Source organism: Phragmites australis, chromosome 12 (genome assembly GCF_958298935.1).
Source record: "Phragmites australis chromosome 12, lpPhrAust1.1, whole genome shotgun sequence".
In the NCBI taxonomy this organism is placed as follows: Eukaryota; Viridiplantae; Streptophyta; class Magnoliopsida; order Poales; family Poaceae; genus Phragmites; species Phragmites australis.
This window is the reverse complement of record NC_084932.1, coordinates 21846805-21857643: the sequence shown is the minus strand read 5'-3', so window position 1 is coordinate 21857643 and position 10839 is coordinate 21846805. Positions and strand designations below refer to the sequence as shown.

The window sequence follows — 10839 nt, the reverse complement described above, 5'->3', positions numbered from 1 at the left end:
AGTTGTCTATGGCGTAAATAGACAACCTCTCAAACTGTAGAACGCTTTCCAAATTAGTATGGGTCAATGCTCCATATAACAGAGTGCTACAGGCTGCAAACATGCTGAGGCGCGTGAATAATAGGCTATCAACTAGTAGTCAACTATTTCTCTCTCCATCACTTAAGCACAAATTTGATATAAGGATCAAACCATTGGCAAGACTAAGTGTTCTTGGAGATGAGATAAAGAATCGGGATGCAAGATGTCGAGAAGTCACAATCAACTTAGGGAGGTGAATGTTGAAATAAGCTAATTGTGTCCCGTTAAGTTTCTGTTTTTTTGGTATTGTAGTAGGTTACAAGATAGTTGATGTTACCAAATTTAGTTTGTATGTATGTATTAGGTAACGTTGTATTCGACGTGGAGTAGGGAACATGCTTGAATGAGTCGTGGGATGGCACGACAACTTGGTCTGGTATGATGTAATCGGATTAGGAGTTTTGCCTTATCTATATAAGGGAGAGAAAAACAGAAAAGCTGCAGTTGTTCAACAGCACCAAAACTTGCTCTCGTTTTTATCTCTCGAGTTATAGGGTTTACACAGTTTCGCGTGCGTGTGTCCACCGGTAAGTTCATGTAGATCAGGCCTAAATTCCAACATAATAGACTACCAACTAGTAGTAGACTATTTCTCTTTCCATCACTTAAGTATGAATTTATATAAGTACTTTTCTTTTCTCTCCAATTCACACATATCCTTGTAAACAGTGGTATAGCTCTTCTTCCATCTACAAATTTGTCCCTATAGCACTAGAAAAAGCGACAAAACTGATTGACGATGCGGGCCGGCTGAACAGAGATACAGCCGGTTTTACCGTTTAGAAAAAATTGGCAATACACCGTGGTACATAAACCAAAAAAACACGTAGGAGTAGTCAATAAGATTTGGAGAGGCAAAACTGCTGTTGCTTAATTTCATGGGAGCCAAAGGTGTTCTTTGCAAGAAGAAACACCATCGTAATAAAAGCGGCCAGGAAAGCCCAAAGAAGACCCCTCTTCTCCCCTTCTCCACCTTCTCGGAACCCACGCCGTCTCTTCCCCTCCGCAGTCCAGTGAAACCGCCCAAATGTCGTCGTCCTCGGTGCCGGCGACGATGCCGTCGCCGCGGGAGCACGTGGAGAGGATTCGGCGCGAGCGCTACTTCATCGGGCGCGGGGAGCAGAACCCATTAGCGGAGGACATGCATCAGGCCGTCAACTACCTCTCGCAAGAGCTCTACTCCAAGGACGTCCACTTTCTCATGGAGCTCGTGCAGGTCTAATCTTGCTGCCTCTGCATGGACCTTTTGCCCTTTTCTTTGGCACCCATTCCATCTCTAGTACTCTTGGTCTCTTGCTGTTCTTGAGTGAATGATGATTTCAGTTCAGGCTAGTACTTTGCAAGTTCTGCGATTTGCTAATGTGTTTGCTGGTTGGACCCATCTGTCAGTTGATTTTCTTGTGTGCATTTTGTGTATAGTTTGCTAGCATCAAATTATTTCTTTGTATTTCGTGTCAAAGAAAACAAAATTCTACGTGCTAATTTGGGTGGGTACTAATTTTGTTTTGTTTAATATAATGTGTGAGCCCCTTTTTCTGGCTTTCTTTATTGTGAAGTGCATTGACAACTTTATATGATACAGGTAAAGAAGGGATTAACAATTTATTTGATGCCCCAATTTCTTGTGCCATCTTTCTTGCAGTTGATCAACTTGCAGTATAGCCTTTTTTCTGCCTTCCTTTTTAGTAATCCTTTTTTCAGTCTAGTTACAGATTTTGGTATTTTGCAATGTTATTTTTTTCTTTAGTAACATTTTGCTTTACTGATTTAGCATATCCGTCACCCGCCTCTCTCTCTTCGAGTAATTCCCTCTCTCTCGAGTAGGTTTCTCAGCTTCCTTTACTGATTTAGCATATCCGTCAGCTCGTCATAATCCATAGTGCGTGCCGTTGCATCTGGTGTGACCTCAGTCGCTGGCTTGCTGGGCCCTGAACTTCTGGACCCACCTGTCGGATCTGTAGAATGAATGGAGTAAGAAATAACTCTGTTGAAAAGATTTCTCCAAGGGATGGAACACCGAGTTGACGCGCCATGACTGCCAGCACGTAAAGCAACTTTTTTACTGCTCAGTTAGTGATTCGGAGATATACCTACCCTCAAGGAACAGGCAAGAGATTTTGTGGATGATAAATTATAACACAAGAGCAGTATTTCTGTTCTAAAACTTTTTTTTTCTCATACTATTAAAGAAGGAATAAAAAACCCATACAAACATCAAAACAGAAGGAAGAGAAAAAAGTAAGGAAAGAAAAACGCGCACCGATAAAGGAAAAGAAAAATAAAGGAGAAACACACCCACAGCCTGATAGGCATAAAAAGATGCTAACAAAACCAAAGCAAAGAGACTACTCAAGAACAGGAAGGAAGATAATCACAGCCATAAGTCGCTCAACCCTTTTGCCCTTGCCATCTTCATCCTTGATGTTGTCCATTAGGAGACGCAACATCGAAGACGCACCAGTTGCGATGTTTCCAAATCCACAACACCACCAAAATCACCAAGGAGTGTAACCCCTTGGCCCTTGCGAAACTGCCTAGACACTTGTCCTTGCACGCGATGCCACTAATCTTTAAAAACGAAATCATCATGCCGAGGCAACAGGTTATGAAGACCAACGATAGAAAGCACCCTAAACCACACCTCACGATCAAAAACACAAGAAGACAGAAGGTGTTGGGCATTCTTGTCATCTTGATCACACAAAGGACAATGCTCAGGGTGAGGGCATCTCCAGCGGAGGAGGCATCGATGGCCATATCCCTGTTCCAGCTGGTTTTGCCGCCGACGTTGCCCGTATCTGGTCTCCAGCGGAATCGGCAAAGATGCTTTTTCAGAGCTACTGGGAAGCAGGCTCCGGCTGGAGATCGGCAAATTTGCGGACGGAAATCGGCACCTGCATCACTACGCACAGAGTATGCGTGTGGGTCCGAGGGAAGGAGGAGGGTAATGGAAGGTAGGAGATAGGGTAGCTGTTGGAGATGAAAAAAATAAGGTATATTGTAATAGTGTTAGAGAATGCAGTAATAGTGTTATAGGGGATGAATTTTTTGAGTATCTGGTGGAGATGGCTTGAGGGAGCCCATGATGAGCCAAACGGTTAGAGGTCCAGTACCGATTGAGAATTGCGAGCTGAACAAAGAATTTGCAGCATGGAAGTGCCCCACGTCTTCTAGAGCAGCTTCCAAGGCTCAAACCAAATGCTGCTAATGAAGAAACGATGATATGCTGACTTAGTGGAGAAATGACCAGATAATTCAGGGGACCAAAGGTGTTGGTCATCTAGCTCCGGATAAAGCACCACCCTAACCAAGATATCCCAAACTTGTAGATACTCCACTAACTCTCCTGGGGAGAGATCACCTCTTATATCATGCACCCAAATATGATCTTGAAATGCCTGCTAGATTATTCATTTCTTGCCAATCCGTTTCGGCACTAGAGAGACAAGAGCTGGTGCAAGATCACCTAGAGTCTTGTCATGTAGCCAACGATCAATCCAAAATACCGTGTTGTCCCCATTGCCTACTAAGGACACAATAGAGGTAGAGAACATTGCTGAGATTTTGGCATGCGCTGGTAAATTGAGGACTGACCAAGGACGACCAGGTTGCGTTTCCTGTAACTAGAGCCACCGTATGCGCAAAGCCCAGCCTAAAGACTCCAAATCATGTAAACCAAGACCACTCAACTCCATTGGCCTACAGACCCGCCTCCACGCAACCAATCAGTGACCCCCCATTGACATGTTCACACCCTTTCCAAAGAAAGGCCCTCCTTCTCTTATCAATTTCTTTGATAACCCATTTGGGCAGGTCCATAGCAATGAGGTAATAGATAGGAATTGCAGTGAGTACATATTGCACCAAAGTCGCTCGACCTGCAGGATTCATCAACGCAGCCTTCCAACTTGGTAAGCGAACAGCCACCCTCTCAATTAATGCATAAAGGTTCGCTTTTCTGAGCTTCTTTATTGACAAGGGAAGACCAAGATACTTGCACAGAAAGGACGTAACAGTACAGGGAAACACTGCACGGACCACCTCAATGCCTTGGTCGTGACAATGAATAGGATTGACAGAGCACTACTTGCTGACGTTCGTCTTAAACTAGATGCCTCACCGAATCTTTTGAAAAAGGGAAATTTTATTAACTCTTATCGTTATATCAAGCTAATACAATCACATAAGAGTTTACTTTCGACCTCTGCATAACAAAGATGCACACAGCCACAATCCAACATACTGCAATATACCACACGAAACAAGATAAAGCATAATCTAACAAGATGGAAACAGATCTTCTGAGAAGCTTCTTGATGAGCTCAAAATCCTCGATGCAGGGTCTAGAGAAGATAATTACATCATCCGCCTACATGGAAACCTTGTGAATGTTTCCCTTGTTAAGAGAGGAAGAAGAATCCCTAGACCACTAGCTCTGTTGATCAATGCATTAAGAACGTCCATGGCAATGATGAATGACATTAGGGAGAAAGGATCCCCTTGTCGCATGTTGATGGTGAATTACATCTCCTAGAATACCATTGACAAGCACCCTAGAAGAAGTACACAGTAGGTTGCAGATAAGATCACACCAAGTCAAAGGTGTGTCAATACCTCAAGAAGAAAGGGCCATGATACTAAGTCAAATGCCTTAGAGATTTCCAGTTTCACGAGAACTTGTGCCCCTTTATGGTGGTGAAGAAGCTTTGCCGTTTGCTGTACCAACACAAAGTTATCATGAATGCAACAACCCTTAACAAAAGCGCTCTAATTAGAGGACACCAAAACATGAATCCAAGGAGCTAGTTGGTTAGCCATAATCTTCATCACAAGCTTCGCAAAACTTTGACTCAAACTTATTGGCCGATAATCCTATACTTGCAGCGCATTGACCGATTTGGGCAGAAGCGTGATGAAAGCGGAGTTCAACAAGGAGAGTTTCATTGCATTGCCTTGCTGTAGAGTCCGCATTGCCACCATCATATCAGCCTTGATAATATTCCAACATGATCGGTAAAAACGACTTGTAAAACCATCAGGCCCTAGAGCCTTGTTAATAGGGAGTTGTTTGATTGTTGCCCACACTTCCTCCTCGAAGAAAGGGGCCTCAAGAGCCAAGAAGTCATGAGGGTCTTGATAAAAGGATTCAAGATCCAAGGATGAAAATCGTGTCGCTGAAGTGCCCAACAGATCAGAGTAGAAATCCCACACAACCTCTTGTTTGTCAATCTGATCAGTGAGGATACTATCCTCCACCTCTTACTTTGCAATGAAATTCTTCCTCTTACGATATCTGGCATTTAGTTGGAAAAATGCTGTGTTTGCATCACCCTCCTTTAGCCAACAAATATGTGACCGCAGCCGGGCAATTGTTCGCTCAAGTGACGCCAATCCAAGACAGCGATGGTTCAGCTGCCGCCGTAACCATGCCTTGTCAGACGACAAAGCACAAGAGTCCTCCGCAATCTCAAGACGACGCAAAAGTTCCTTGGCAAGCCGCAGCTGGAGCCTTATGTTACCCACCCTGTGGTGACTCCAAGCATGCAAATTCCGTGTAAGCCGCTTCAATTTGATATAGATACGTTGCAGTGGGCAAGTCGCCATCACCAATGCGTTACAAGAACTCTCCACTGCCTCAATAAAACCCTTGAGCTTAGGCCAATAACTTTAAAAATGAAACATGCGTTTGCCTCTAATCATGACCTTCAATCCCAGGGCAAGAGGGTAGTGGTCTGAACCGCTAGATGCCGATCTCTGAAGAATGTAATCAGGGTACAATTGCTCCCAATCTGTTGTACAAAGGCACGATCTAACCTTACAAGGGTTAGGTCCTCTCGCTCATTTGACCAAGTATACTTGCTCCCCAAAAGGTCGATCTCTTTCAACTCAGACTCATCCAAGAAACACCTGAAACGCCCCACCATAGCACAGTTAATATTAGTGTTGTTCTTGTCTACGATCATGTAGATGAGATTGAAATCGCCAGGTACCGCCCATGGAGCGGAACAAACAGCGCGGATATCTCTCAATTCTTGGAGAAAGAGGACCTTCTCAGAATGATGGACCTCCTTGGTGGTTCACAGGGGTTTATGGTCTGTTCTGCAACTGAAAATGTGTTTTAGGAATACTTCCACACTTCCAAAGTAACCATTACTAATCCATTCTATTTTTCAGTGCTCTTTCTAATGTCAGAAAATGTGCTTCTGGGGCAGGAAGCTGCTTAGGAATTATCATGCTATATTAGACAAAAAAAAAAAATAGTAAACCGTCTCACAGAACTGGTATTAACAGTTTTGTAAATGCTCGGTTTGATGGTCTAAAAATAGACAAATTCATGAAAGTATTTGGTCATGGCCCTGTAATCATGACTGTTTCACACCTGTGAAAGCTGTTCCATTTATAAAACAATATTGTCTTTGTTTTAATTATAGGATATGCGCTGGATGATTTCCCAATTATTATGTTCTTCACTACTTATTTGCTTTCTCAAACATGCTTGAGTTGAGTATTCGGATTGTAATAACGAATTAGCCTGTATGCACTGTCTGGTGCACAGGCCGGAAGGTTGTTTTCCATTGTTACTGATTCTTTATTTAGTGTCTAGTCATGTGTCAAATAATTGTTATGACTCCCTTGTTGAAATGCTTTGATATGGTCTTAATTCACAAAAATAATCATACAAATGGTGGTGAATCTATGAACAAAATTACAAACAATGCAATTTCTATGTACAAGGAAACCACATCTTGGGGTGCAACATGATTGATTCCTATGTTGCAATTGTATTTTGTATTAGAGATATGCAGATCCTTTTGTTGAATGACTGCTTTTCACTATAGTACATTTCCTTGAAGCATAAAGATGTGAAATCACCAAAACCATTCCTTATAATGAAGCTCTGATAGGCTACATGTTTCCGAAATTTGTTGATAATGTTCTTACGTATTCTTCATGTATTCTTCCTATAGCTGTGATGCGGCAGTTCACTATCAAATCTATGTTGAAATGCCGTTCCCTATAGCGAAAGAGGTTAGCAACCGAGTTTGTTAAATAAGTTCAGTTGAGCCGCCATTGTCATTTTTTCTGCAGAAATATTTTTTCCACATGATCAGTAGTCACTGGGTTAATCCCAATTTATTGCTTTATATTTTGTAACCTTTAAATTTTTTAAAAAACTATGTAATTGTTCTGCCCTCCTCTTTAATGAAAGGCACAACTTCTGAAAAAGGGATCCTGAACTTGTGTGTCTCTACATCTGCTTGTTCATTATGAAGCCAATAAGAACTAACCCTTTTACTACGGCTCTTAGTATGGTGTTTTCTGTGATCAGTCTACGTGCTTTGCTTGTGTTTGCAGTTGTTAGTAGATAAATCTTAGTACAACTTCTCGTATTAATATTTTCTTTCTGAAAAAATAGAATGCCGAAGATAATGAATACCCTTCTGGAGTAGCACCTTCTTTGGAGTTTCTAATTACATCAAAGGATATTACTGGATCTGGTGCATCCTCCACTTTGCTCATTTTCAACAATGAGAGGGGTTTCGCTTCAACAAATATAGAGTCCATTTGTCGTGTTGGGAAATCAACAAAGAAGGGAAACAGACACCAGGGTTACATTGGAGAGAAAGGTAAATATTCGCAGCTGACTCAAACCTTTTGTTTCCTTTTTCAGAAATTAGAAACAGTTTGCTCTTATGGAGGAAAATTAGTTAGAACACTTTCGTGTTATTGTCAAACATTGTGATGGCTGATACATATCAAATGATATTGTCAAATGGCTGGAAATTTGTTCAGTGCTTAACTAGATGGTGACCAAGTCTGGGCACTACTTGAAATCAGTACTATTGCAAATTTGTTTAGTTTCTAAAGTTTTTTTGGGTGTCCAATATCAAGTAGTTGTAGCGACCTGGTTGTGGTACAAGAGCTCACACATTCCACTCCCATGTAACTGAAACAAGGTAGGACCTGCACATTTTTTCTTTTAAGATCCTAACATGAATATTCTTAAACTTACACTAGGGATGGAGTACTGAAGCAAATCGATAAATAAATAATTTACATGAATTTAAGCTTTTATTCCATATTTTTCAAGAGTGTATGCACATATTATGCCTTCAAGGCTAGATGAACTATTTTAACCCTGCCTATTTGAGATATTGCTTAAATATGCTAGTTTATCCTTGCATGGAAAGTTGAGGTTAAAAAAAATTAAACATTTTCAATTTTGTTTCAGCTGTCATCATTATGTCTATCCACCCCACCCAATTCGTTAAAAAGAGTTACAATACAAAGTACATATCTGCTTCTTATTTGTGCCTCATCACAAGTTGTAATATCTTGTGTCTTTTGAATCAGGTATTGGGTTCAAGAGTGTGTTCCTGATATCGAGCCAGCCCCATATATTTAGTAACGGGTATCAGATCAAGTTCAACGAGAAACCTTGTGTGGAATGTAACATTGGATACATTGTCCCTGAGTGGGTTGAATCAACACCTAGCCTTTCAGACATTGAAGCGTTATATGGGTACTCCAAAGTCCTTCCAACAACCACCATCATCTTACCGTTGAAGTGTGACAAGGTTGATGCGGTGAAGCAGCAGCTGTCAAGCATGCATCCAGAAATGCTATTGTTTCTGTCAAAAATCAGGAAGCTTTCTGTCCGGGAGGATAACTGTGATCCCAAGAGTAGCACTGTTAGTGAGATCTCGATATCCAGTGAAAAGAACTACCAAACCAGGAAGAACATGCATGCTTATTCTTACACACTCCATTTATCTGCTGAAGAGAGCGGAAAAGGAGAAGAGTGTGGCTACTATATGTGGAGGCAGAAGTTCCCAGTCAAGCCAGAGAATAGAGTTGACAAACGTGCCGAAATCGATGAGTGGGTGATAACCCTGGCCTTCCCACATGGCCAGCGTCTGTCCCGTGGGAAGAAGCTATTGCCTTCTTGCTGAAGTCCAAGAATCTTCAGCTGTTCCCTGAAGATGAGGATTTCCTGAACGCTTCAATGCAAGGTCTGTGCGCTGAAAATTAAACCTTCTCATCTTGTGCTTCTAAATTTTCACACAGATACATAATCACATAACCTACTGATGCCACTATCCCCAATACTAAATTCTAAGGGAAATTTTTTTTCGGAAATTTCACGAATTTCGCTAATTTTGGCCCAGACTGAAATTGGCCCATTTCGGTTAAAAAGTTTCGGCCCAGTTCAAATGGACTCAATTGATTCAACCGCACAAGCCCATTCCAACTCTAATTCTAACTCCCCCAAATGTTCAGTCATTTTTGAATTATTTTAATTTTTATGTTACCTTATCCTCTTGCTTGTTGCCTCCCTCTCCCAAGTGGCCAGACCAAATCTCACTCCCACCCGAGCGGCAGTGGCGGCATCCGGCTCACCTAGGCTGCGCGGCACGCCGGCGGCGCGGCGCGCGGGCGGTGTGGGGCACGCGAGGCGTGGCGCGGGGCGTGGGTGGCATGTTGTCAACTCCTCCTAGGTACTAAGCATTCTTACACTTGCATCATTCTAAAGCTGCCTCCATAAGAAGTCATGCAGTGTCTGACCTATATGGCATCATAAATTAGTTAGCGCCTTGATTTGTACGAAAAGCTTAAGCTTTGGTCTTTTATCAGAAAAAAAGTGCATAAATCTATACTTGTCAGTTTCACATAAAGCTGTGCTATTATTAGTAAAGATTTAAATTGAGTTTCTTAATGCTAGCCATCAATGTCTTGTAGGAAAAGGCATAAACTCTTACCTGCTCACTAGAAAGCATAGCAGTTGAAAAGAAAATTAATCTGTAAATAGTTTCAAGCTGCAAGACAAGGACATTGTGACAACTGACTAAGGAAAAACACTAGTAGTGCTACAGAAAAGCTCATGATTGATGTATGATTACTATAATTAAATATTATGAGTGACAGCATATGTTTTAGCTGTTTGGATCCTTCCTATCAATACAACTTACTTTCTGTCGCTCTTTTGATACAGCAGATCCATCAACTCCTTTAACTGCTTGAGAAGACAAGTTTCATGTGTCTCAAATAGTCTAATGGGTGTTTTCCTTTTGTTTTCATGTATCTCAAATAGTCTAATGGGTGTTTTCCTTTTGTTTTCATGTGTGTATGTCTCTGTTTCCACTGCTAGTACTTTAGAAAAAAATAAGCAATTTGAAGAAGAGTCATCTGAGGATATCACACAAAGGACAAAGAGGGCTAGGAAGAAGTTGGTTATGGACCTTTGATCTTTGTTATAGCCATGTGATGTTTGTATGGATTTGGATATTCTTATTTTCCTACTATAGAGTTATGGACATTTGATATTTTGTTATGGCCATATGATGTTTGTATGGACTATGGATTTTGATATTTTGTTATGATCATATGATGCTTGTATGGAATTTGATATTTCTAGTTTTCCACTATGGGGTTATAGACCTGTAATATTTTGTTATAGCCATATAATGCTTGTATGGACTATAGACTTTGATATCGTCACTATGGGTATTTGATCTTTGTATGGACTTCGTTATTATGGATATTCTTTGTTTCAAAGTTTAGTTAGATTGATTGTAGCGAATATTGCAATTATTTACATTTTTTTTGTCAAATTACACCGTCAAACTGGGGTCAATGGTTGTAGTTTGCTGAAATTTCGGTAATTTTGTTCAAAATTTGGTCAAATGTTTTGAATTTTGACTGGCTCACTTTGACCAAAATTTTGAAATTGCGCTTGAATTTCACGAATTTTGGTAT

At 41.1% G+C, this 10839-nt stretch overlaps 1 protein-coding gene across 2 annotated transcripts; it reads left to right on the top strand.

Annotated features, from left to right (window-relative positions):
• The first annotated feature begins 1054 nt into the window (after positions 1-1054).
• LOC133886947 (protein NO VEIN-like) lies at positions 1055-9581 on the top strand. 2 transcript variants are annotated; one of them, XR_009903488.1, is made up of 4 exons: positions 1055-1297; positions 7499-7709; positions 8437-9095; positions 9430-9581. XR_009903488.1 is itself a non-coding variant. In XM_062326857.1 (3 exons), the coding sequence occupies exons 1-3, from the start codon at positions 1109-1111 to the stop codon at positions 9033-9035; spliced, it is 999 nt and encodes a 332-aa protein (XP_062182841.1). In that variant the 5' UTR covers positions 1055-1108; the 3' UTR covers positions 9036-9581. The 2 variants fall into 2 exon arrangements, 1 of the variants encoding a protein (XP_062182841.1); XM_062326857.1 differs by having other exon boundaries at positions 8437-9581.
• The last annotated feature ends 1258 nt before the right edge of the window (positions 9582-10839 follow it).

Excerpts from the sequence above, each read along its gene's own strand:
- LOC133886947 (XM_062326857.1), top strand. The coding sequence starts at position 1,109 with ATGTCGTCGTCCTCGGTGCCGGCGACGATGCCGTCGCCGCGGGAGCAC. Across the intron at positions 1,298-7,498 it reads TTCTCATGGAGCTCGTGCAG|AATGCCGAAGATAATGAATA; the intron begins GTCTAATCTTGC and ends CTGAAAAAATAG. Across the intron at positions 7,710-8,436 it reads GGGTTACATTGGAGAGAAAG|GTATTGGGTTCAAGAGTGTG; the intron begins GTAAATATTCGC and ends CTTTTGAATCAG.